Source organism: Solanum dulcamara, chromosome 3 (genome assembly GCF_947179165.1).
Source record: "Solanum dulcamara chromosome 3, daSolDulc1.2, whole genome shotgun sequence".
In the NCBI taxonomy this organism is placed as follows: Eukaryota; Viridiplantae; Streptophyta; class Magnoliopsida; order Solanales; family Solanaceae; genus Solanum; species Solanum dulcamara.
Genome location: NC_077239.1, coordinates 65,446,024 through 65,473,947, shown reverse-complemented (window position 1 = coordinate 65,473,947; position 27,924 = coordinate 65,446,024). Strand labels below are relative to the sequence as shown.

The window sequence follows — 27,924 nt, the reverse complement described above, 5'->3', positions numbered from 1 at the left end:
GTTTGAAAAAAAAAACCAACCATTATAGAGTTGGTTTGGTTTTAACTAAAAAAGTCAAACCGAACCCAAACCGACCCGATTATAGATATACTACTTTTAAATTATGTTATACATAAAAATATTTATTAAAACATAATTTATAAATATTTTTAAAAAAAATTTCATAATTTTTGTTTTCTTTCTTACATTTAGATTTGGACTTGAGTAGCCCATTTAAATAATATACAAAAAAAATTTATCTTATAAAGTTAAAACTTCAAACAGTGTTGTGCCTCCATCTTATATGTTGATATTTTGTACTAGAACTCTTTTTAAGAAGCACTGCTCTGTGCTTTTTATTAGATACTATGAGAAACTCAAAAAAAATCCGAAAAAAAACCAAAAAACCGGAAAAACCCGAAAAAAATTGATATTGAAAAACCCAACTTTTATTGGTTTGGTTTGGTTTATAGATTTAATAACCCGACACAAATGGTTTGGTTTGATTTATAAAAAATCCGAACCAACCCGGTCCATGTACACCCCTAAAGTTTCCTATAAACTACAAACCAGCAATAGGCAAGTCGTCTTTCTTACATTGGGCATTTTGGTGGCACAAACTGAATAGTATTTGCTTATGCTACCCTGTGCGTCGTCATAATGGCCTGTTCACAGCTGCGCAAGTTGCAACTACTAGTTTTCTTTCTTCATCTACTTACCTATTGTGCATCGAGGAGTCAACTGATTTTGGACTCACACGCCTAAGTCTCAAGTTCCGCAACCTTTGTCACTTGAAAGCTAAGTCCTGAGGCCTGAATATTTCTACCATTCATCCTCACATTTGGAAAGGATAAATCAATTGCACCAACATTGAAAAAAACTAGTATATAAGAGAACAAATCTCAATCTTATGCTATACGCACAGACCAAATACATGCTATCTCCCACTAATAATGGTACCGAGTAACTTCAATGTTATGCAATTTAGCTGTTGCTTCCGCAACAGTATTCACATATTTGCCTGAAGAAAATATAATTCAGGTCTATTCTTGAAAGAAAGGCCACATTTAGAAGCAATCGACTCAGCTTGTCCTCAACACCGACAACTGATCAGGCAAGGAAAGAGTTTCCCTTTTATGTCTTGTCAAAGATAACAAAACCAACCCCCGAAGAACAGAAAATGGACACACCTTGACAGCAGAATAACCACATACAGACAGTAGAATTACATTACATGGAAATGCAACACAGTATGGCACAAGAAGGAGGATAGATTATCCAACTAACTACAAGACGCAAGTTCTTGTCCAACATTTCTGTAATATGTTTTTGTAATTCCCACTGCTTGCGACATATCTTATCTCTCCGACGAGATTGGACAGAAGCCAAAATGAAGCTTTATTTAACCTGGCACTCTGTCCCAACAATTAACAATACAAGGCATGACTGAAATAACACCTTAATCAAATGACTGAAATTCATACCTGAGTAGACATCATTTGGTGATCAAAAGTATTGACATGGAATTTATTGTTAATTATGACTAATAAATAACATAGAATTGGAAAAAACAACAACCGCATTTATATTAGAAGCAGGATTATGTATTTTACTATATGTCCTTCATCTGCACAAAGTTCTTATAATTTCACCAAAACAGGCTTTTACACTCTGATGCTAACTTTCACGTGTAACCAGTACTTCTCTCATTCTAAGCTGTGACGATGGTGGTGGATGTTGAAGAAAAAACCCACATCATTATTGTTGTCCCTGTTCATTTTTCCAAGAGTTTTTAGCTGCTTCTGCTGATGAATTATCAGATTCTGCACTTCCATCTTTTGGTTTTTCGAAAAAAGGATCCCATTCATGAGCTGCAAGCTTAGTTTGCCCTTCATCCAACAATGAATATTTCCAGCTGAGCTCCTCAATGAAGTTATCATCTTTACGATCTTCAATGATGTCTTTTCTAAGCCTTGTAACTCTATTTATAACTGCCTGAACTGCTACATCAAATGCATCTTTGAGGGTATCCAATTTAGAGCGAGGATCGGCATAAATCAGCCTCGGAATCAAACTTATAACAGCCTCCCGCATTTCCTTCACCTTTTCAGGAGGAATTTGATTTAACCTTTCTTCTATGCTTATATTCTTCTTACGAACATCATTCTCAGAAATGAAAACAGAGTAGGCTGCGTAGTTTTTTGGAAGATGCCATGTATACTGCGTGTAGGCAGAAGCAGGGTGGAAAAAGACAGGTATACAACCAGCCAACATAGCATCAAAAGCCGACCTTCTCGTATATGAATCACCTTGAGGTTGCAGGCAGAAAAGGGAGCTCTGAAACATCTTCATGATACTGCTGGGAGAATGACATTTGCTCTCCCCTGATTGACCACACTTCAATAACTTGCACGCTTTAGAATCCTTGCATTGGTCAATGATCTGCCCCCTGATTGATTTGGGGTTCCCGGGTCGTGGTCCACCAGCAAAACAATATAGCCACTTTCTCTCCAGCTTCCTCATCCGGTCCTGCCAAGTGAACACTTCAGCATCCTTTGCTGGATGGAAATAAGTCGGGTATGGGATGCCAAAATCATTTGCATTCCATGGACTTGATTCCACCACAAGCATGGACATATTTCTCCCAGAAGGTAAGAAAAGAAGCTTGTTGCCCCAATCCAAATCTGACTCGGACAATCTTCTGAAATCCCACGTTATCCTACCAGCCACAAGAAAGTGATCCTTTCCCCCCATGATATTCCACTCTGGCCTTTTTTGGAGCCAATCAACCAAATCAAGAGAAGCAGCATCCCTCGTAGATACATTGTAACCCCAAAGATACCTAGCAATGTCGAACCCTGCATAAAACGGCACAAAAATGGCAGCAGCTAGAGAGGAATCATTCGTGAGGCACTCGTACTGTTTCATTCGATTGCCAAAAATGACATCCACCGCAAACTGATTGGTTGCATACCATCCAGTATTGGAGAACACTCCTTCAGCATTCTCCATCTGTGGTCCAAGCCCAGCATTAGCCGTGAACTTACACATATTAGTCCAGGGACTAAGAGTTTTACACTCCTTAAGCATATCTTCATTGAATCTTGGAGGAAGATCATGCACATAAATGTACCTTCCACCACAGGGATCACTTTTATTATCTACAGTTCTCAATGCTCTCATAAACGAGTAACTCTCAGGATCTCTCCTAGAACTATTACTGCTAATCACAGGCTTAACAACAGGTGGTTGTGCATTTTTTTCCAGTGATTTGGACTTTACTACTAACTCATGATCAATCTCAACTTTCGCGCTACGTATAGTAGCTCGATTAAGGGGATTTGGATTTGATTGAGGGGTGATAATTGATTGTTTATTAAGGGAAAGTGGATCCAAATTAGGTGAATCATGAGCAGGATTACCCCCAAGAATCACAAAATGGAAATACAATAGTAGAAACCAAAACAAACCTGACAATGAAGCTAACAAGCAAACCCTAGGGTGATGATTTTTGCCTTGCCCTTTCTCCATTGAATCATCAGAAGATTGGGACGTAGGAGAACGGCGCCTCATAGATTATAAACAACTCACATAGAACAATTCTAAAGAAAGAATCTTTATTACAACCATAAAAACCCCAGAAAAGCTCAAGAATCAAAGAAAATATTGTTAATTTGAACAGAAACCTAAAACCCAAGTCCAGAAAAAGCTCAAGAATAAACTAAAACTATTTATTTTGATTTTCTAAGAAAAGCAAAAGGGGTAGTCATAAACTATGAGAGAAGAAAAATGCGGAGGATTTAGCACGTCATGAGATGGAGAAAATGAAGACCTTAATACTGAATTATGAAGGGAATATTGAGGAAAGAGAGATAATTCAGGAAATTTTACCAAAAGAAGCTTCCAGCAAAGTTTAACAACACAAAATTGATGAAGAGCAAGTTATAGGTAAAGATGGAAAGAAGAAAAAAAAAAATGCATTTTGTGGGTATTAACTGTTATGAGTCTGGAGGAAAGAGGTGGTGGTGGCAAGTATAGTAGGTGTTTCGTGTCTCATCTTTGCTATTTCCTCTGTCGGTGGATACCTAAAAATAATTACTGCTACTAATTAAAACCTCTCTAACGTTTTTTTTTTCCTTTTTCAGTCTCATATTAATTAGTTAATCGAATTTTCTAAAAATACTTCTGCTATATTAGTTGTCAATTTATATAGCTCCAATTCATCTTCTCTACTTTCTTTGTTTCAATTTATTTATTTATTTTTTATTTAAGCATTTTTTTTATTTCAACTACATATCATATTAAAGACTATATATTAAATAATATTTTAATAGATCTCTAATTTAAGATTATAAAATTAAAAAAAAAAATTAAAATTTATTTTAAATTAAAAAAGAATAAATAAATTAAAATGGAGAAAGTACATGCTTGACTAAACAAATGATGTCGTGTTAAAATATCTAAATAAAAATATAATTACATCCTCTGACTCCTTTTTAATTGTTACTTGTTAAAAAAGTAGTAGTACTAAACACTAATAAATGCAAAGTGGAGTATTAAAAGTAGATTCCTTGATTTCTTTTAAAATTTTTTAATATTAAAAGTATAATTAAAAATAGTTATAACTTTATAAGTGACAATTATTTTGAAGTAATAATTATTTAGGGATAATCTTTTTTAGCTAGACAAACTATCAATTTGAGATAGAAGGGGTACCTATAAACAAAATCTTTTTAGATGTTTTCAGTTTTAAAAAATAATTTAGATCTGAAAGGAGGTGTCACAATTCTAAAAAAAAATACTTTTTTGATTCATTTTAGTTATCGTGCTTATTAAAAATATTTAATTTTAAATAATTGTTATTTTAAATAATTAAAATATTAATGCAGTAAAAAAGTAATATTAAATTGAGATCAAAAAGTAAATAAGAATAATTTAATTAAATTACATTGTTAGTTAGTGTTTACTTATGAGGTGTGTAATAAAATATGACAAATAAAATAAATCGAGAGTAATTAAATAAAGTTGTTGTTTTAATAAATTAAGCTTAAGGCGATTTAGATTGGTAATACTATTTATTTTACTTGTTTTACACGTGACTTGGTATGAATGGTAGAAGGCTACCTTTAGTAGAGTTTACTTTAATCCAACTTTGGCATATGTTTAATATCTGTCGGCCGATTAATTAAAGTCGACCACAGATGCGAATAATCATTCCTTAAAAGGGGAATTAGGCTTAAACTGGATTCAGTTAATCCAACTTTGGCATATGTTTAATTATATTATATACCCCGACATACATCTCTGACAATGATTTATCTGACAATGATTTATTAATTATTATTATTAAATAGTATTTCTTCTATTTAATTTCTTCTTGCTTTTTTCCACTAACAGATGTCCCGCCAAGGAATTGCTTAATCAATTGTTTGTTCGGTGGCCTGTTTATTGCTACCTTCGTCCATTCATGCTTATTTATTTGTGTTTTACTAATAATTAATAAATAAAATAATTATTTTGTTATATCAATCTTATGTCCTAACTATTGCATATAAATTATTTAACTATTGAAAAATGAATAATATTTAATAAATAAAAATAAAATAGATACAAAATAATAAATTATCCTTTTTAAAAATAAATATATTGAACAAATAGAAAATTGTTAGTATAATGGACAAAGAAAATAAAATAAAAAAATAAGGGAGTCTGAAATACTTGGTCAATGTCAAAAGTTGACTGGTTTTGATGAAAACAAAGAATAAAAATATGGTTATCAATTAAGGCGCCCATTGAGTCTGACTCTAAATAATAAGGTTGAAATGTTTTGATTTGACTTCATAATGAGAGGATATTTTTAAATTGGAAAATTACTTACATCCAGATGATGTTACACTAAACCACATAAGTTTACTACGATTGACAGATTAGAAAGGGCTAAATATCAATTAATTATTATTTGGTAATAAAAAATCATATAGAAGACATGTTATATATTTATTAATTTGACCAAAACATTGAGCGCAAATGATTTTATCATCATTTATTAAGCAGATATAAAATTTAAATTTGATAAATTCAACCTTTTGAAATTTTAGCACTAAACATACACATAAAATTATGAATTAAGATATAATATTTATCAAAAAAATTAGTAGCTTTTATATATATCGATACTCCGTGTCGTTTAAAAACTGCATCCACCATTGTATATAAACTTGAGTGATTGATACTGTTTATTGAAAAAATTGTCATTACAATTAACAATAAATTTTGTAATAAGTGGATTAAAGTCAAACAAGTTCATTTCCTTTAGGTTGAAAAACCAAGGTAGCGGACTCATACAAGAATACAACTAGTTCAAATGGGAAAGAGAATGCAAGTGAGTGATGATTTAGAATTCTAAGTAAAAGAATGGAACACTAAGTAAAAGAATAGAACACTAATTTCTTGCTTTGTGAGATTTTTTTAGCCTTCTATTCTTCTAAAGGGCTTATTTAATTTATAGGCTACAAAAAGTCGAATTGTCTCTTCACTATGAAACGATTGCACGCTTAGCACTGAAAAGAGGACTATCTATTAGCACGTTCCTACGTTCTGATGTTTCGCTTGAGACTGATTAGGGTAAGTTGGGGTCAGGCTCGAAATTGATTATTGATCTTTCCGAGAATCGATATGATGGCGTCCAACTAGAAAATTTCCTTCTCCGTAGAAAGGCACGCCTAACTACCTGTTCACCGAGCCACGTTATAAGGGTTTGTGCCGATTTGCTTTAGGTTGTACCAGGGATGATCCCGCCCAATTTTTTCTAATTATGGTGAAGATTCCCTTAGTCTTGATTTTGTTATGTGTCATGGACTAATTCGTCCTTTTACTAGGCCCAATTTTTCCATCATACAAATAGTACCTAACTTTCTAGATACCTGATGAAATGTATACGAGAAGTGAAAAAAGTTATCGATTTATGACTGATTGCTACTACATTTTGGAGGGACGTTTATTTTATAGCACCTAAATTGCCCAGTTACCTATTGCTTTCAATTGGGACCATTGTGGACTTCGAACATTATGGTTATTCTGAATGTCTCTGACAGAACATTATGTGCGTGTTGCCACGTTAATAATCTTATCAGGACAAATTTATTCAGGAAAAAACCTTGCTCAAGCAGAATAGTACAATGTGTGCCTTTCGTTTCCCCTTGAATTTCTCTATCTCAGAACCAAGAGACATTAGTTTATTGCCTTGGGATATCTTCCTCAAGTCCATCAATTTGACGTGCTTCGATAATGTTGTTTCTTAGTGTTCTCATATAATCCTTTGTTAATAATATTAATCAAGATTCAAAAGGATTTTGCCTAAACATGTGAGAGTGTGGGATCCTACCTAGCTATTGAGTTGCGAGAAACTTATGCACCGTTCATAAAATGGTGTATATTTTCCAATAAATGGGGAAGATATCCTTGTAGACACTTGGTTTATCCTTTTTTGTCTCGATTGTTCATTTTATGGCCCCCACCCCCACCCTTCCCGGGCCCCTCTTGATTTGTTTTGAGAGGGGTCGAGAATTAGCATTTGACCTCATAAGAAGAACATTTTACCGTAAGGGTCAACTGTCTCAACCATGTTCAAAACATATTCTTTTTAGAGTGATCAGGGATTATCACCTATATCACGTAAGAGAATAGGTAGTAGTAAAGATCATCTACCTCGGTCCTTTTACAGAACTATGTTTTGTTCTGAGTGGTTGGGAAAAATACTCATAGATTAGAAGTGTGCCTTTTTTGGTAGGCCGTAAAAGACTCATTTTGTTTTCATGGTGTCGGGTTCTTTTTCCAAGTATGGATACGTAGCATCAACCAAAACTTATGTCTGAGAAATAATCATTCTACCCCGAAGGAGAAAGACACAGAGGGTACCCCATTTCTTCGTTAAAAAGGCCCTTTATTTTGTTCAGGTGATTTTGGAAAGGACATCTCCACCTCATTTTTAGGCACAAAGTTTTTTTTGAATATTTTTACAATATGAGCCCATAGATTGCATCGTTTGGTTGAATATTTTATGATTTGGTTTGAAGATCGTATCATTTGGCGATTTGAGTTTAGGGACTACATTATATGGAGAAATATTTTTCAATTTGAGGCCGGAGACTTTATTTGTTTAATGATTTGAGTTTGGAAACCACATCATGTAAGTTAGATAATACTAATACATTTTAGTTTGAGAACTTAGCATCTAAGACAAATCATGAAATCTAGAATAAAAGTGGGAGGGGGAGAGGGGTTGAAAACAACCCTGAATGATACAAAGAGGAGAAACGACCCTTGTGATATATGAAAGGAGTGAGCGGACCTAGTGATACTTGAAGTGGGACAAACAGACCTAGTGATAGATGAAGTGGAAAAAATGACCCTTAATTGTTGAACACCATTTGATTGATTCCAAATTATGGGGTTAGTCCCAAAATATAGGCACGTGAGAGTGTATTCAAATACTTGAATCCTTCTATGATCCTTCTTCCCACTAGTCTGTAAGACCCCGTAAGTCAAAAAATCAAAACAAAGGAACAAACTTTGGAGAATAGATTGTATGAGCTTCTACACTCAATCTACGAGTCGTAGGACTGACTTTAGAATTGATGTTGAGGTTGGAAATTTAGCTAAAGGAGGAAGTGAGTCTACGAGTCAAGTTATAACTCATAGAAAGTATTACGAATCGTAGGAGTGACTCGTAGAGGAGCTTTAGAGACTCAGTCCTCAGGGTTTCTCAGACCCTACTGGACGAGTCCCTTCTACGAATCGTAGAAGAGATTATGACTCGTAGAGATGAGTCGTAGGAAAATTCCTAAGGGTCAGCTCTTAGGGTTTTCTCAGACCCTGCAGGATGAGTCATTTCTACGACTCGTAAGGATCAATCATAGGGTTTGTCTGGCTCAGTTTTAAAAAAGGCATTTTAGTCTTTTTCCATGTTTTATCAACAAAGTATGGTCATTTTAGGACTGAATCTACCCTATCTAATGACCCTAGGTTATCCCAAACCCCTTATTTTCACACTAAGTCTCAAATTCACAAAATCCTTCCTTCCCAAAGCTTCTCTCTAGGTATTATTCATCTCAAGCCAAGTCTAGGATTCATTAAGAACAAGCCTCTATTTTCAAGCTTGCATTAGGGCTTTATTCCCTAAGGTATGTGGGTCTTTATTCATGGGTTCTTCCACCCATGGAGCCCAAGTAATTTCTAACTTAACAACTAAATTTCAGTTGCAAATTCTATGGGTTTTCATATCATGATTCCAAATGTATAGATTATTGAATATTTGAAGTCTATTTACCTATCTTAGCTTATATTGACTTTTAATTTCATAGAATTGTTGATTTATCAATGGTCCTTATATGAAGACATCATAAAAGGGTTTTAAAGTGAATTGGTGGATTGTTTCAAGTATGTTTTAAATTGGTGCATTCCATTACTCTCATGTACGCTTGCATTGATTTAATGATTTAAAAGTTGGATTGAAAAGAACCCACCTAATTTCACTATGTTTTCAATGAAGTTTGACTTGAAAGTTTTTGACTCCAAATGAATGTTTACGAAAGTTATATCTATGACCCAAAAAGGGAGTCTTATAAAATGAAAGAATGATGAAATGATGTGAATGATGGATTCCTTGTGCGATAAGGACAATTCTCGCATAATTGAATCACGAAAGGTTTTAAGGAGATATTCTACCAAATGATGATTTGATGTCTCAAACTATATGTATATTTATGTTATTATGATATACTATTTCATGGGATTTGACTTAGCACCGAATGAGGCTTGAGGTGGGGTTTGATAAGAAAATCCTAGTAGCAACCTCTTGTTTCATTAATTATGTGCCAACATAGGAACCCTTGTAAGCTAGGCTAGTGGATCCATGTATGGCCATCTAAAGTTCAAGTTAAAGAAGTGAATGAAGATTGATAGAGCTCTACCCAGCAAGTAGTCTCCTGTGCCAATATAGAGGGTTATGTTGGATTCCATGTTATAGTTCATATGGTCTTAATGTCGGTTGTAGTCATTTTCCCACAATTGAAAGTTTTGAATGTTATTTACTTGATGTTTCATGCATGTATCTACTCATGTATTTTACCTTATAATGCTTTAATATTTTTCATTGTATATTGAATGCCTACATACTTAGTACATTTAAAGTACTAACGCATACTATTTTGCCTACATGATATCACCATGTAGGCAGTGACGGATCTAGGATTTTCATTAAGGACGTTTAAAAATTAAAATATAATGCTTGAGATTTGAACTTGAAACCTCGAGGTATATTTTGAACCCTCCCAAACATTGAGTCACCTCTAATTTTATGTTCAAGGGATTGAAAATTTGTATATATACATTAAAAAAATTTAAAATACTATATATATACGGTATAATTTTTTGCCGAGGGGGTTCGGGTGAACCCCCTCACTACCTCCTAGATCTGCCCCTGCATGTTGGGATCGGCATTCCTCCTCACTCTCCTCCACGTGGGTAGTTGGGATCGTTGAAGGTTCTGTTCCCGCCACGAGAAAGACGCACGGAAGAGGTATTCCCAGCGCTGTTTCGGGAACAATACTCCTTTATATCTCTAGCTTATGATACGTTGAGACATTATACATTATTCTATTTCGATTGAGGGTGAGCTAGGGACATCTCTTAGCCCCCACCAAGTCTATGATTTAGAGGTATCGTTGGACATATGTAAGTTGAAGCTTGATAACTATGGTTCTTTATATGGTGTTCCCCTTACCTACGAAAGGCTACACGAATGATAAGAGTCTTGGGTGAGGTACCTCCGGGTCCCTCATTTGCCGTGTCACGTCTAAGCCCTAGGCTTGGGTGGTGACATAGTCCGAGTAGGTGCATGTGACTACACTTTCTTTCTTCATTGACTCTGCTATCGGGCATGTAATCTAAACACACAAGTTTCGATCTTGTGTGTTTTTTAGTTTTGCTGAAATTTAGCTTAGCTTGAAAGTTTCCAAGGGCAAAGTTTTACCTGAACTCTGATTATGTGAAGTTTTACCTTACCCCTGATCATCGCGTTCTTATAATCAAAAGTTTGTTTTATCATATGTTGGTAGTGGCTCAAGTGGGGTTATTGAGGCTACAACTAGTTAGTGACGAACAACTGATCCGCTATATCGTAGCATAGAGAAGGAGCCCTGTGTGCGTCCATCTATTTCTCTAAAAAATAATGGCTAATTTAAACTCTATAATATGATGCTCAACATTTCCTCAGTATAAACAGTCATTGTCTCATTATTTGGATAGCTCAGCATTTACTCTATCAAAGAATCGGTCCTTCACTTGATATCCTAGTGAACTGGAAAAGACCTTCGTGACTTGACATCAGTCCTTAAGAACAACATTTCACATTTGAGTACCCAAGCGCCAATGATTTGTTCGCGTGTCGTAGAGTTAATAATGGTTAATTTTGCTTCATTGTCTTCAAATAGAGCATTGTTAGATCAGGTACTTGGCAAAATTGTACACTGTCCAAGTGATATCCTGCTTCGGCCGAGGAGGCCCATAAGATTTTTGATATTTGTAGTGTGGAAACTAGTTTGCTTCCACTTGATCATCTTGATCCAGTGGCTTGTCTTTTCAAGGGGTCTTCAATATTTACAATAGTCCACTGATTAGTTCAGGTAAGGGACGAAGGGGATGAATCATTCTTTCAATATACGACTCTTTTTTCTTTGGAGTCACTAAGGCTAATTTCTTCATTCTATTAGTGTTTAGGGCGAGATTCAGGTTGATCTACCATTTTCAGCCTCAACCTTATCCTTGTCCTTAAGGGTGTTATGTCCTTTACATGTTCATAAATTATATTGATTGCGAAAAATTCATGGCCGAAAAGATATTGACTAGGAATCGACTGAAGTCCACCGCGTTAAGTCCTGTCTATACATTGTAGCATATTTTCCGTGATGATTCAACATGGAGTTAGAAAATAAAATAACACCACAATTGCATATCCCCACAGAGAAAAACCGCCAGTTTGATTAATAGTAAAATTTGAAAAAAGTGGTTAAAGATAAGTGAATTAAGGTAGATCAAGTTTATTTTTTTGAGGATAAAAGGCCAAGGTGGCGGACCTATACAAGAATATAATTGGTTCAAAGAGGAAAGACAATATAAGTGAAGGAAGATCTAGAGTCCTTCCCCAAGGAAATTCTAAGTAAAAGAATGAAAGACTTAACTTTTTAGTTTGTGAAATTTTTCTAATTCATTCTATTCTTCTGAGAAGCTTGTTTATTAGGTCACACAAGTTGAACCGTCACTTAAATGTGAAACGATTGCACGCTTAATACTGAAAATGTTATCTAGTAGCACATGCCTACGTTCTAACGCTTCACTTCAGACTGATTGAAGGCATGTTGGTGCAAAGCTCGAGACTAATTATTGACCTCTCCGAGAATAGATATGATGACGTCCAACAGAAAGATTACCTTCCCGAGGAAAGGCCACCCTATCGCGGAGCCGCATTATGCTTGTGCAATGATTTGCTTTAAATCGTACCGGGATGATCCCTCCCAATTTCCCCAGATTGTGGCCAGCATTTCCTCATTCTTAACTTTGCCAAGTGTCATGATCCGATTAATTCTTTTGTTAGGCGAATTTCCCCCTACAAATACAATATGATTTTGATGATCAGAGATAAAGATAGAGCTAGTCTAGGAAGTACAGATTTAGAGGAACTCATTAATTCTAATTCAAATTTTATATATTTGCCAAAAAAGAAAATATTGAATATACGCATAATATAAACTTCAAATCCTAGATGTGATTGTTAAATTGATGGGGTTATGGAGTAATGGAGGAGGGTGGATGTTGTTGTAGACATTGAATTAGCAAGGAGAGCTTTGTACACATGGGTGTCTGTAATTTGTAGTCATGTGGGCCAATTTACCTTAAAGGACGTTAAAAATTACGCACCTACTTGTTATTGAGAAAGACTAGTGTAGCGGTCATCCTTGTTTTCTTTTTATTAGTTTATTTATTTATTGTGGTCTAGTCTTTACTGAATTACAAATACATTTGTTCTGTGGACTTGCACTATCATAATCAGTTTTAATCTCTCAGTTTTGTGGCTGTGAAACAGTATTGTGTCTATTAATGCATCTTTACAATATTGCTTTGATTGAGCAATCAGTATGAATATGTAATTTTCGAAAGACACTAACACTGTTCCCAGTCAAAATTTTAATTTTATGAGTTTTAAACTTTAAAAAGACGATTTCCAATACTAATAATTAAGTTCTAAAATTTAATATTTACACATTTAATAAATTAAATACCAATACATTGTTTGAAAAAAAAATTGAATTTGATCGAACCTATATTCACTTCACCCGTCCACAGATTAACCCTTGTCTTCTCTTCCACCGAAAATTTTGGGCTCATCCTGATCATATGAGCCACGTATTTTTTTTCGGTTACAAACACACACACACACTCCCTACATGTTTCAAGTTTCAACACAAGGAAAAAGACAGAAACCAAATCCTATTCCCCAGAAACACAAAAGAAGGCATGAACACATGGTAACTTAAAAGGCTACTGATTTTCAGTACCACCTAAGAGACCGACAAGTGCGCTGTGAGTCACATCCAAGATTTTGAGTTAGGTGAATTAGCGTAATCTAATATGTATATATAGTTCGAGTGGAAAGTAATAAGTTGATTTAAGTCCACAAAATCCACCTTAGATCTAGGCCAACAAAGGGATGGATCACATGGCTAAACATATGAAATTAGGAGCAACACTGCGACAACTGCGAATAGCAACATCGACAAGAATTGTAGATGTGTACCCTTTATCTTCTTGGTCCCCATCTTCCCTCTATGAAACTTCACATCTTTCATGGAAAAGGATACACCTGGATCTCCCATCTTCACCTTGCTTCCAAACAGGAAGGAGTTGTTAACACCCTGAATGTTGTTGTTAATGTAGATGTTTATACAGCAACAGTCACTAGAACAGACACCACGACGTGCCATCATTGATGCACCGAGATTCCTTCCTTCCAATTTGACATGTTCGAATGGTCCACATCTGCTTTCCGGTGACATGAAGAGATTTTTTCGATGAATGGGAGAGGTAGCTAATGTCTTTAATTGCAGAAGCAAGTACTCACTCACTTTAGACTATTTTATATCAGAGGATGAATTAAAAAGTGCTTGCCTACATCTACAAGAAAAGTATATGCGCCTTTGGGATAACTTCATTAACACACTAAAAATATTTTCTTCCCCGACTCACCATCCAATGAAAATTTTGAGAATACAGGCTAAAAGTATGAAGTATGAAACATCTTACGTCCACATATAAAACTTTTAGTTGCTAAACAAATAATATGCAATAAGAAATGCCCTTCAAAAAAAATGGCTGTATACCAAAAAGCCATCATCGGCATTGTAAAGCACCTAAGTAGGCATTTAGATGGGTGAAACAAAAGCAAATCCTATAAGCAAATATAGACTAGTGTGTAATTTGTTCCCTTATTTAGTAGATATATATGAACCAAATAGAACGGGGTGATGATTAAAGTAGTTCCCCTGACACTACAATCACGTTCCACTTTTTCTTGGTTAACTTGGGTGAAATACAAAAGGGAGAACACAGGAGTGAGCTCTGGTAAAAGAAAATACAATTGGTCTCATTGAGACGACAGCGCAAAAAGCACCAAAATTATAGTCAACTCCTCCGGGAAAAGGAGTAATAGGTCTCAGCATCACAACATTCATTTGCTGAAAAACTCCCTTTGCATTTATTTTTCCTGTTTGTCTGGCTGAACACGGCTCTACTCCAGAAATCTTGTAAAAGAAGCTGAAATTAACTGGTGACGGAGTGTATTGATCAAAAAAATGTCTACAATGTAGGCAGGAAAACATTGAGAACAGAATAAAACTTTTCGGTTGAGGAAGGAACTTGTAACATAGGAAACTATGGGAGCAACTACCTGCACTAATCTTTCAAATATCATCCAAATTGTGCTCATGCTTAGACCAACGAACCTCATGGATAAGATTCAGGAGACATTTTTTCACTAACTGTTGATCCATAATTTGGTCCACCTTTACGATACTGGATAAGAAATTCAACTGGATATCCCTTCACCTTGTGTGGCGCAAGCCCTAGATCTTCAAAAGTCAAAGCTGAAAAATAACCACAAATTGAAAGGTGAGGATGTGTATGTATGAGGCGGCCAACAGAATATCAAACATTAAATAAGATGAGGCAAACCATCTTTTGATACAACGTTGTCCGTGGCAAAGGCTTCAATCGCATCCAGATTAAATATTGTAGGGACAGGCATTGGAGTTGGTACTTTGTTGAGCAAAAATTCTCGAGGAGATGCAATAGCCTGAAACCAAAAATGCCAACTCCAAAAGGTAAATATGTAACACAAGTTTCATCCGCAAGGGGATCCCTATACTATCCTGAACTCACCCTCATAATCCGAAAATACAGAAACAAAAGAAATTCTACGATTGAACTACCAAAAGAAAACAGAATGGACTAGAAATAGGAGCTCTAAATGATTCATTTTGGACTCCAAAGCAAAGACTTGGCAGTTCTTATAGATCTAGTTCATTAAAATTCCATCAAGAACAGAACAAGGACCTCCACTGGGTGCATGTTGTTGAATGCCAATGGTGACAAAAATTAGCACAACTAAGTTAAAACATGAGAACGGGAACACACCCGCAACTTCAACAATTAAAATCAGATACAAAAAAATACTTTATCGTCTTTTAGTTGAAGATCTTACTACATTCTCCTCCCCCTGCAAGCCAAAATGAACCAATCTAATGAGAAAATGATTTTTCCCCTTTTCTACAAATTATTAGTTAAGTTGAAATTCAATGAAAAATTCTGAGGACAAGATGTCCTCAATTTACATAATTGGAAAGATACAACAAAAGGAAGAGAGTAAAATAAAATAGAATTGCATTAGTTCCTTTGGCTCTGGAAGTCTGTTAACACTATCCTGAAACAATTGTTTGTGCCTAAACAACCATTACAATGAAGGAAAACTAATATTTTCCAAACTAAAGCATGATGTATACTTTCAACCAAAAATGATTTAGCATTGGGACTCATAAACCTTAATTTGCAGGAAACAACATGTGACACATTTTTTTGGAACAGATAAAATGATGCACTAGGCACCAGTGCACCACAACAACATACCACGTACCACTGCACCATGCGCCATGTACCCCAATACACGTGTCCTCAGATTGACAACATACATACACCCATGCCATGCAAGTATCATAAACGGGTATGATACGAAAGATGAGGCCGTGTTTTTTGTATTATATCACAACATTAAAAGCCTGGCTCTAAGCTAGTGCAAGGATAATTACAGAGCTTGAAACCCTTCTATACCAACACAAAAAGAAGGTTTCCACCAGAATAAGCTCCTATTCTTGTAAGTGTATGAACTCTGTAAAGATATTGAACCTAGGCCTAACTCAACCCCAAAAGCTAGCTCATGAGGGGAGGTTTGTCCAAGTCCATACAAGGAGACCAATTTCCCATCCCTCTACCGATGAGGGACTTATTAACAAACTCTAACATATTATTTTCATCTTTAACATCTTGTAATTATCAAAAAGCCAAATTATCAACAAAAAAAAATTACTAAAAAGCCATAAGCACTTAATATTTGGAACAGTCTCTGTGTTCCCTTCAAAGCAACTAGCATTCCTTTCCTTCCATATAACCCAACACACAGTTTGAAACAGTCCTACATGTGAAACATTTTATTGAAGGAAATTGAACCTTTTTGACACAATCCATAATATCATTTAAGAGTATTCAATTTGAAGTGGGGTACTATTTTGCATTTTGTGAAAAGAGAAAAGACGGAAGAAAAGATTTTAACTGAAATTGGTCATTTGCAACATACAAGAAGCCTCCCTATACAAAAGTTCAAGTTAAATGAACTAAAGAGAGTTTCCAATTATTGAGATTTTTTGTGAAGTTTCGGGCTTCCTGAATATTCTAAACGATACTTTGACTTCAATCAAAAGATACACACTATTAAAAGTTTGCAGTACTCTAGTTCTCTTTACCTTCAACATGCCTCCCTGCCCATCTTTCTGAGAGAAAGGTAATTGTAATACTTAATATAAAACCCTTCAAACTCAATGTAGTGAAGCACACTGAGTTTGTAAATCACAGCTGGAAACCACAATAAATTAAATTCGGCTCTGCCGTGAGACTGACTCGCTCGTCGCTCTACCATGAATCCATGAGATAAACTTTATCAGAGGACATACATAACCAGTTGACAAAGATGGGCATACTGAAAGCTTGATCAGATCGTTCAATCCACGATATTGACACGATAACATCAATATCACTGATAGAAAATAGAGCACTGATGACTTGATAGTGAGCAAAGCACATGGGACAGAAACAACATTAGAGCTAAGAGCCTGAGACTTCAAGCTGCATGAACCAATAACTTGGAGGACAATTTCACTGTTGTGTCTGGTTGCTAAGACAAATGAGAATTAGATTGAATGAGGACGAACAACAAAGACATAACAAAAAAAGGAGATATGCTGCTGGAACGCTCAGAAAAATAGCAGCAGCGGATTAAACTACAAAAAGAAAGAAAACCTTAGGTGGGGGGCAGAGGACGGTCACCTTTCCGTAGGTGGAACTACGCAAGTCTTACCAAGATCATACAAACTCTGACACACACACACACACACACTCTCTACATAAGTCTTACCAAGTATATATTGTTTATGAACCATATTGGACAGAGCTCCTTATGAAGAAAATTTGAACTCTTAGAGTTGCACGAAATACGAAAAGTTCGAGTCTTTGAGATGCCCAATTGTCAAACATAACCACTGAGTATTATTTTTTTTTTTGGTTTTCTGTGGCACTTGAGGATATGACCTAACAGACGAGGAGCTGGAATAAGAACAATGGGAGACCAAGGTTCAGCAGAGACAAAAAGGTTAGGAGTTTCTTTTTCCTTTCTACCTAAGCCTAGGCAGGGAAAACTACGGAGTATCTCTACTAGTGGAGCATGTCTGTGTACGTCGAATTAGTTGAGCATATCCCTACATTAAATGACAATTCTCTAACTAGAATGAAGACTCCTATCAAACCCCAAGTGTTGTACTTCTTTTTTTACAAGGTAAATGCATGTCCAAATACAACTTCAACTTCCAAAAACTCTTTATGCCCAAACACCTACTAAATAACTTCTTTAAAGGCAAACTAGGAATTCTCTAAAGTTAGAGATTGGATAACACAGTTATCCCTACATCAAATGACAATTCTCTCACTAGAATGAAGACTCCTGTCAAACACCAAATGTTGCAAGTGTAACAACTGATCCTTCAATTCCAACTAGTTGATATTGCCTATATTGATATATTCGATCATTTCCCATACCCTCCACATTTTTATCAAGACTATTACTAATCACCTCAAACTCAATTGTTAAAGTTTAAAATCTATTTACATCTCTGCTTCCCATCAATCTAGGCCAAACTAAAGAGTTTATGCCTTACTCTTTTCTTTTTTTTGAGAATAAGTTTATGCCTTTCTTATATGTACACTAATTAAGATAATCAGCGATTTTTCCTTAAAAGATTGAAAATTTTGAAGATTTTGCCTAGTTATTAAATAGCATGCTCCATCTTTCGCATTTGCATGCTTTTTTCCTGGGATAAACACCTTAATATTATTGTTGGATTATTGTAGTCAACTTTGTGAATGATGGTGGTGTTCAAGCCAAGCTTGCACGCACCTATATTATTGCATCGGGAACATGTTACTTAGTTTTGTAGTCAAATTGATTGTGATTTATCTCATGTTTTTGAAAAACTATCGGGTCCATTACATCTGATCAGTAATGGAGAAATAACATATATGCTTTATCTCATATATTTCTTTACAAACAGAAAATCTATGAGGACCAACTTGCACAAAGTTTGATCCTTGGATAATAATGAGTCTATTTCTCAACCCCTCGCCAATTACATATCAGGTTCTGTTTTTGATTGTTGCATTGTTCAAACTTGTGACATGCACCTAATCCACTGTCCACGCCATCATATGTAGCGCTCTTACCACTGGAACAAAGCCCCAGGAGTCTCTCTTCTAATATTGTATAAATATTTTACCACTTAGAGTGGATGGAGAAACCTTAAGTGCCACATAAGAGGTAACATAGTGCACTTAATTACGAAGTGTACAACATTCTCATACCCAGAGATAATAGCAGTTTTCCAAATCCTAAACTTCCATAAACCAAAAATAAGACACCTAATGTAACAGAAAAATCCACTCACGAGAAGAAACATATAATAAATATAGAAGAAAATGTGTTCCAAAACGTGGTTAGCACAAATAATAACGATGAATAGAATGTTATTGAGACATAGGGAAACCATCAATATAAACACTTGCCTTAGCAATAGGGAAAGGAACATTCACATAGCGTGGCCATTCACGGATCATATCAAACATGAGTTCTGCCTGTTGCAAAATATGATCAGCAGAACTCCATTAAACAATTTAATTTACAAGGACGAGACACTAAAGAACGGGAGAAGCAGTAAGAAAAGAGGACAATAGAGCAGACCAAATCATGCATAGTGTAAATATCTGGGCCACCAAGTTCATAAACTTTTCCCATGCTGGTGCCATTGTCTTTCAAAGAAGAAACAATTGCCGCAGCAACATCAGCAACAAATACAGGTTGAATTCTGCAAAAGCACTTGTAAGAACATGAGCGGTACAAGCTCCATCAAGTTTCGGCCAAAATGACACAAATTGTCCAGAGACGTACTTTGTTGAACCACCTCCAAATAGAGGGAGAAAACCATATTTCTTTGTGAAGAATGCCCATGGATTCAGAATTCTATCTTCTGTACCGATCATCACAGCTGGTCGCATTATGGTCGCCTGAAGATTAGTGAGGAGATCAGCAACTTTATCCCATAGAAATTAAGTTAAAACACTTGAGATTGTAGTAAGCATATTGTAGCTTGAAGAAATCAAACTTAATGAAGCAACACAACATATCCATACAGATTAAGCCTCTAGCTTCTAGGTGGTTTGCTGAACCAAATCTATCCAGAAAAAGTTTATAAAAAAGTAAACAAACATAAAGAAAGATCACCTACTATCACATTGCCCAGCTGCGTATCAGTTATGGTACAAGGTGTGGAATATACTCAAAATATGTTAGGTTTCAGGCACTGCTAAGGACTTGTTAGCAAGGCCGAACTGTAGAAAGAATAGGCATAGAAGTAGAACATGGGAAGTAATTTCTTTAGCACTCCAGTGACAATATGGAAGGAGATAAATAAGAGTATGGGTAAGACAGTCAAGCCATTTTTCACTTTTTGTACCTTTTTATATGAAACAAATAATTTCATTGATGTAAGAAGAATCCCGTACTGAAGAAGTGTACACCAAAAAGTAGAGAACTCACCAAACACCGAATCTTCTATACAAACTGAAATCTAGTGGGTGTAATAAAAAGAAACTAGAAACTTCTTCAAAATAATTTTCTCCTTACTTCTTCCTTCCTGCTTTCTCATGGTCTGCTTCAAGCCCCTACACCCCAGCATCTCACTATGATAACATCTCCGCCCAAAGGCCACAAGGTTGGTGGCTGTGTTGTCGACTAAAAGTACTTCACCCTCATCCCCATGCCCGGTTGTTACACTAACCCACTGGTCTTCAGAACTAACCTCACTGTTGCTCTCAACCACTTCACAACCCACCCCAATCGAATTCCTTTCCCCACCTAGCATTATGTCATTCTCCATTTCCCTTCTTGCTCTTAGATCTACAAATTCTTTATCCTTTTCATAATTTAATTCAACTTTTTTCTGAAATCTTTTTCTCTTGTAATTGTTGTGATCTTAGTTATGCTACTCATAGAATTCTATTTTGACTGGGTATGTTGTGGTATTGTATTGCAGTTTTGACTTTAGATTTCATTCAATTATTTCGTATTTCTTGTCATTTAATGCAATCCTGAGTCCTTCATTCCCTTTTGGCCTCATGTTGTAGAAATGGAAAGTAGGAAGTAATACCAATGATAAGTTTGACACCTTGAAGCAGAGGGCAAAAAAGGCTAACAGAAACATTTTATATACATACAGACACAGAACAAAGAAAGATAACCACAAACAGAAACAATAACTATTGGGGGGTGAAAAGTGGAATAATTATAATTGAGCTAAATATATGAAAGTAAACAGTCTTTGTATCCCCACAAAGGTAGGGGTAAGGTTTGCGTACATCCCACCCTCTTTAGACCCCACTTATAGGATCACACCGGGTATGTTTTTGTTATGAAAAGATATAGTTTTGTGGTTTTCAGAACTAGTTTTCTAATTTTCAATTTTTTATTCCTCTGCACTAAAAATGCTATGTTCTTTTAATAATTAATGTGTCAGTTTACTAACTATTTTGTTGTCTAGACTGCCTTCCTAAAGACGGATTCCCATGGCTGATGAGGTGCACAACTTTGCACCTATACTTAAGTGAGGCAAAGCACACAACCAGGCTTTAACCGAATTAAATGTGCCTCAAAAACGAGCCTTTTATAACAGCACCGTCTAGAAGATAAATGTTTTTTTTCTTCTTTTTTTTTTTTTTGGGGGGGGGGGGTAGGTGGGGTGACAGGCTAAGAACATAATTTCATGTTTCACCTCAGGAAGTTCTCGTGTAACAGCTTCTTCCCCTGCAGCTTTGGCTCTGAGCAGTCTAGATGAGGATGCAGGAGATGCCCCCAAGCAAGAAACTTGAATAAATCTCATGATACCACCGTGCTCTTTGGCAATCTGCCGACATAGGAATTACATCTTAGTACATATAAAATATATCTATTAACGACTTCAATGAGTAGCACAAATCATTATATGCAACAAGAAACATCGCAGACATAGGAACTACATATAACTGCAGACAAAATAATCGTCATAAACTACTTCAAAGAAATAGCAGATGAAGGTGAATGTTGCAGATCATTTAAAAGCAACCAGAAACATACTCAAGTAATTTTCTTGTTTTTGTTACTGCCAGTACTTTAAACCAGACCATATGTTATGTCTTAACCATTCTTCGTTGGTCCAAACTTCAAAGCATCGTACTATAGAAACAAAGCTGACAAAAGAAAAGAATCACTACACCATTTGACGTGAAAATTATGCTAAGATATTTCTCCAGTACCATTGGTTGGTCACAACGGTGGCAAGACATTGATGCAGACATTTAATTCTAAGAGAAGCCCATATCACCAACCCATTTTAGGGTGTCATGTAAACAAGCACGCATTTTAATTTGAACACTAAGGTGTGTGAAATTACAACATATGTTGGGATTTGTAAACGATGATGATATTCAATATTATTAAAATTATTCTATAGTTGATAAATAAGGGAGTGAGGCAAGGGAATGGTTAGTCCACTTTCCCAGGTAAAGCATTTAATCCTTCATACTTGTGTTGCTTGGTACAACCAGAAGCAAAGTAAATGTGATTTAATTTAAGGGGGTTAAAAGTTGAAGGGGCTGGAGGGCATATGCAACCCTTAAAATTTCTTCTTTTCCAATATTTACTTTCTCATTGCAGATAAGTTGTTAATCACGCCCTCCTCAACTCTAACCAAAAATATTGCAAGTAAAAGGGTGGCAATTATAAAGGAACTGAGGTGTATGTACTTTTTGGCACAAACTTTGTGCTCTGTCTATAAAATTATAAACGGTATGGCAAATCATTTTAAAAAAACCAACCAAATCAAATTGAACAGGATTTTTTTAAAATTAGTTGGTCTGGTCTTGAAATAAAATAATCAACAAATTTTCTGCATACATTTCTTACAAATTGTTCTTAGTTTCTTTCTTACTAAACCTATAATAAATAATTATGAAATGATAATACCAAACAATTGTCTTCGTGGAATGATAGTATATTTGGAGCTATGTTTTTTTAATAACCGTGGAGTCTGAGGCAACTTGCGAGCACCTCAACCAATTTCATGGGGTACCTGCTACCTCCTATAGGTACTAGGTAACTCTGTCCACCTAGACTTGGACATATAGGAAGAAATCACCAAGTGTTTTTGCATTTTTGCCTTTGCCAAGATTTGAACTTGAGACCTCATGGTTCTCAACCCACTTCATTGACCACTAGGCACACCCATGGATGTTAAAGCATTTATGTTTCAATTCCTTGTACTGGTTGAGAAAATATTGTTCTTTGAGCCTTGAGGTTTTAAAATTTTGACATACTTTAGGTTCTGAATGCTTTCATAGTTAGGAAGAATTTGTTTCTTACGCATTTTTTAACTGTCATATTTTGGCTGTACTTACAAAGCCCTTTCATTAAAAAGTAAATCATCTTTATATTAAAAATTATGTTCTGAGACCTGCGTAATTTGGTTAATCAATTTCTTTTAGTTTTCTTGGTCCCTAAATTTTAAGCTCAAAAGCACTTCCAAATAAAATAAAACATTATAAGAGAAACAGATTTTCTAACAACTTACAAACTGAATCAATCCTACGAAGACAGCATGTTTTAATACTCTTGGTCTGGTTTTGGTATGACGAATCCAAAACTATTATGATTGGTTTGGTTTTGGTCTTAGGCACAGTGGACATTGGTTTGCTCTTGGTCATAGACACAAAGTGGACACTGGTTTGATCTTGGTCTTAGACTCGAAGTGGACCGCCTGAAATATGCACACCCATAAAGTAGGAAAGCAAAATCAGTTATTTCATCCTCATGGCAAAGCTTATATGACAATCAATCTTATCATCCCCAGAGTACTCCTATGATGTAATTCCCACCAATTTAATGTAACTCAAGAAAATTCATGTTCTTGGCTAGGTTGAAAAAAGCCTCATATTCCACAAACTGCACAAACTAGAATCAGAGAGGCAGATAGGTAAACGCACTGTCAGTCTGCACACACATTCACACTGAAGTTTATCTAATTGAATCTGTTATATGCACAATGACATACAAAAAGTCGGTAGGGCTCTACAAGTAAAACCAAAACTCAAGGTAAGATAAACAGCACTGAGAATAAAAGGGTAAGATAAACAACACTGAAAATAAAAGGGTAAGATAAACAGCACTAAGAACCACATGTTCAATAAAGAGAAACACATGATACCATTCTCAGAAAACCACGGAATGAGTTGTAATAAGTTTATGTATTAATTTTAGATTGTCTTCAGTATCGTAAATCACAAGTTGACACATTGGACAACATTTTAATCATCAAAAGAAAAGAAATAGAATAACCCAAACAATGCACTGGATGACATTTTCAAGATTGAGATAAAGCTTATTTCAGTTTTTATTTGACTAATCTAAGTAAAGCAAAAGGCAATATAGCAGCAGAACCTACCATTGCAAACTGTTCAGCCATATGGTGGTTGACTTCATCAAAGCTGTAATTTCTTGTCTCATAATCCCTTCCTGGAAACCAAAAAGTTTTATGGACAATTGTAAAGATATCTTTGTGGATCACTGATGAAAAATTGTAGAAGGCATACCAATGAGATTGATCACAACATTAGCTTTTGCCATCACTGCCTTAACTGAATTTTCATCCCGGGGATTGTATTTCATAGGAACAATCTAGGCAAGATAAACGAAGAGAGGCAGTAACTCCATAAAAATGAGAATGCTTTCATAACTCATTGCTTTTGCTTAAGATAAGCTCAAAGACATCAAAAAAAAAACAGATCACAATAAAATAAAGTTTGTTTGACTACGGGAGCACAGCTTTTAACACACCTGTCCTAAGTCACCCATCAACTTAAGATGACGAGGAGAATCCTCAGATCCACGGAAAGGAACCAAGACTTGACTGCCCATTTTAGCTGAGAGCCCAAACAAACGGAAAACAAGCACCATTTACTTCAAGAACTCTTTAACTTCGTCTGTATAGTAAGTACAGGAAAAAGGTGAAGGTGATTAGAAAGTTACCAAGCTGTTGCACAAGATAACGCCCAAGAAATCCAGTAGCTCCAAAGACTGTAGCAACGATTCCACTGACAAACAACAGATTCAAAAACCATATAAAATCAACAATATATAATTCAAATAGCACACATAAAAAAGAAACAAAAAATGAACACAAGCTACGACTTATCATGAAGATATTCAAAAAAAGAGCACGAGAAGCTCCAGAACAACCAATATGCAAAAAGAACACAAAATCTTGAATTACACAGTCAGTAAAAAAGATGACAAAAGTTCAATGGAATCTCACAGTATTAAGAAAGGAAAACAATATATCAAATTTTCAGTGGAATAGTATAAGATTAAAACAACTACTACCCTACCCTCATTCTCAACCTAGTTAGGCAGTTATATAAATTCTCTATACTCATTTTGCTCTATTTTTCCTTTTTTTGATGACTGGGGTGTCCGAGCCAGCTTTCGCACATCTCGATTAATTCCACGGGATACCTACCACCTCCGACCAGTAACACACACTAGGCAGCTCTGTCCACCAAGGCTAGCTCATTTTGAGCTATTCGGGCCCATTTTATTCCAAATACTCAATGATTTGACTTCTAAGACAAGGAGTTCTCTAAATCTAGAGATCAAATCCCTACACTGGCAAACTCCTGACCTAATAGGGAAATGTACCAATTTAACCAAACCATTATCTGAAGGAGTTGAGTATCATCTTACACGACTATGAAACAAGATTTTCAAGGAAAAAAGAACAAATTTTGAAATAACCCATTTACCTAACGGATGATCTTCCACCAGTTCCCTTGCGAATTAGAGGTCCCGTACCCCCGGTGGCAAGGTTAGATGCGAAGCGCGGAGTAAGATAACCATAGTCTGAAATAACAGAAACATAAATAGAATAAGAACACAATCCGATACGAGATCACGACATTGTGGGTGAAAATGAAAAATGAAAAGCTTGAGTTGCCCTAGAAATGCGTAAGATACATACAGTGATCATCAGTAAGGGGATAGAGAGACTTGAATGATGAAATGGCAGGCGAATGATGTTTCAAAGATTGGTGCCCTAGTTTTCTCGTGATGGCCTGCATCTTCGTTCTCAGCCGAGCTCGAGCTCTCACACAGAATAGGAGAAGATTGATTGATATCGGCGCTCTTTGGGAATTGGGGAAAAGAGTATATAACCTGTCACTCGATTTGCAGAAATTGGGTAATACTACCTCCTTTCAATTTGTCTTGCTCCTTATTTTTAATCTCTTCACAATTTCTTTTAATAAAAAATTATTCGTCTTTCATTTTTTTATCCTTAATATATAAATGACCTTCAAATTATGTTTATAATTAACAACCCAAAATTCAAAAGTAAAAAAAGTTCCCTTTGTCCTTGAATTTGTAACTTGGAATAACAATTGAATTTATATTTGAAAATCAACGCACAAATTATAATAAACAAATACAGATTTTTTTTGTGATTCTTAAAGACTTGCTGATGAAGCTAATAAGTCTAAACAAGCAATAGAAAACAAGAGCAAAGAAATTTGTATTTAATTGTGCATTGTACAATTGTCGAGTAGTTCAATCGAAAAATAAGTGTTTGCTTGCTTGTTACAAAGTGTGAACTTATACAGTGATAATGATGATACATCAGATGTCTTACAAGCGAATTTATAGTCAAATCCTAAGTAACGTCTTATGTATTCAGTTCCTCATAATGATCGAAATTTGCACATTAAAGTCTTTATATACATGAGTGTATAACTATTGAAGTGAATCTCATATTTCTTGAAATCGATTTGGTGAAACTTATCGTGATCGATCACAAACTTTCTACTATTCTCTTTATCTCGGAGTGAGGCAGTGCACCAAATTCGAAATTACATTCAAAGAACGTTACCCAAATGTGACCTCTAATCATATTCGGGGTCATTTCTATCGAGCTAGATTTGACTAGACTCAGACTGATATGTGTCATATTTTGATACGTTGAACAGTTAAATTTGTGTGTTGGTCAATATAAATAGTTTTTCCTTTTTCTAGGAAGTCAATGATATTTGTCCGAAAAGTGGAAAAATATATTGTTTTGACGAAAAATATATGAAAAAACAGCTAACATAAAATAAAGTGACATGTGCCTTCTTGCATTAAATGTTTGGGAGACATAGGCCAAATTTTAGTATGATTATCAATGTAATCATGGATTTTTACTTTTTCAAACTAATATAAACTCTTCGTTCTCTTCATCTCTTTCGCTTGACATTATCAAAAGTATTCTTGAACATTCTTTGAAATTTTTACCTTTTTCTCACTATCTTCCTGATTCAAGCTCGTCGAAGTTTTATGTGCACTCTAATAATTGATTTCTATTTCATTTTCTACTTCAACTAAGTGAATATCATGGAAACCTCAAACCTGCCTCTCTAATTGATGATTTTTCTATCATCTATGGTGATTCCACCGTTGCTATATTTTCTCTTGGCAACTTATATCATTATCGAAGATACCTTTGTTGAGGAGGCACACTCTTTGACGAAGAGGAAATGATCCAACAAGATTGGATGAGAATTTGTGGTTTCAGAGATTATATTTTCTATGAAGCTAAATCTTAACTCTAACTGCAACCTTTGTTCATAGATTGAAAATTAAGTTGGTGGACACAGTATTCCAATAGACGACTTTAATATCTTCGGATTTTTTTTAAATACATTTAATGAATCTTAATTTGACATTTCTTTTCATTCCTTGCCGTACAAATGACCTTAAATTAAGTCACATTTTAAATTAAGAATGCAAAAATCAAAAAGTGAAAAGAAACCTCTAGGTTATCTTTTGCCCCAAAATTCATACCTTATGATAACAATTGAATTTATATTTAAAGATCAAGGACATATAGATTATAATCGTCAAATACA

General features: G+C 35.3%; 3 protein-coding genes across 4 annotated transcripts; all 3 read right to left on the bottom strand.

Annotated features, from left to right (window-relative positions):
- Window positions 1-1,358: 1,358 nt before the first annotated feature.
- Window positions 1,359-4,041, bottom strand: LOC129882705 (xyloglucan galactosyltransferase MUR3). Its single transcript, XM_055957121.1, has one exon. The coding sequence runs from the start codon at window positions 3,550-3,552 to the stop codon at window positions 1,738-1,740; it is 1,815 nt and encodes a 604-aa protein (XP_055813096.1). The 5' UTR covers window positions 3,553-4,041; the 3' UTR covers window positions 1,359-1,737.
- Window positions 4,042-12,229: 8,188 nt separating this feature from the next.
- On the bottom strand, window positions 12,230-14,324 carry LOC129882704 (uncharacterized). Its single transcript, XM_055957120.1, has 2 exons — window positions 13,832-14,324; window positions 12,230-12,643 (listed from the first exon to the last, which is right to left on the bottom strand). Exons 1-2 carry the CDS (start codon window positions 14,088-14,090, stop codon window positions 12,504-12,506), a joined length of 399 nt encoding a protein of 132 aa, XP_055813095.1. The 5' UTR covers window positions 14,091-14,324; the 3' UTR covers window positions 12,230-12,503.
- A 176-nt stretch (window positions 14,325-14,500) lies between these two features.
- LOC129882702 (NADH dehydrogenase [ubiquinone] 1 alpha subcomplex subunit 9, mitochondrial) lies at window positions 14,501-26,271 on the bottom strand. Of its 2 annotated transcripts, none has more exons than XM_055957118.1 (13): window positions 26,007-26,271; window positions 25,792-25,888; window positions 25,019-25,083; window positions 24,827-24,912; window positions 24,583-24,667; window positions 24,435-24,505; window positions 21,732-21,863; window positions 19,853-19,968; window positions 19,646-19,769; window positions 19,471-19,539; window positions 15,265-15,385; window positions 14,981-15,176; window positions 14,501-14,857 (listed from the first exon to the last, which is right to left on the bottom strand). In XM_055957118.1, exons 1-12 carry the CDS (start codon window positions 26,104-26,106, stop codon window positions 15,037-15,039), a joined length of 1,206 nt encoding a protein of 401 aa, XP_055813093.1. In that variant the 5' UTR covers window positions 26,107-26,271; the 3' UTR covers window positions 14,501-14,857; window positions 14,981-15,036. The 2 variants fall into 2 exon arrangements, with proteins under 2 accessions (XP_055813093.1, XP_055813094.1); XM_055957119.1 differs by having other exon boundaries at window positions 14,501-14,834.
- Window positions 26,272-27,924: the final 1,653 nt, after the last annotated feature.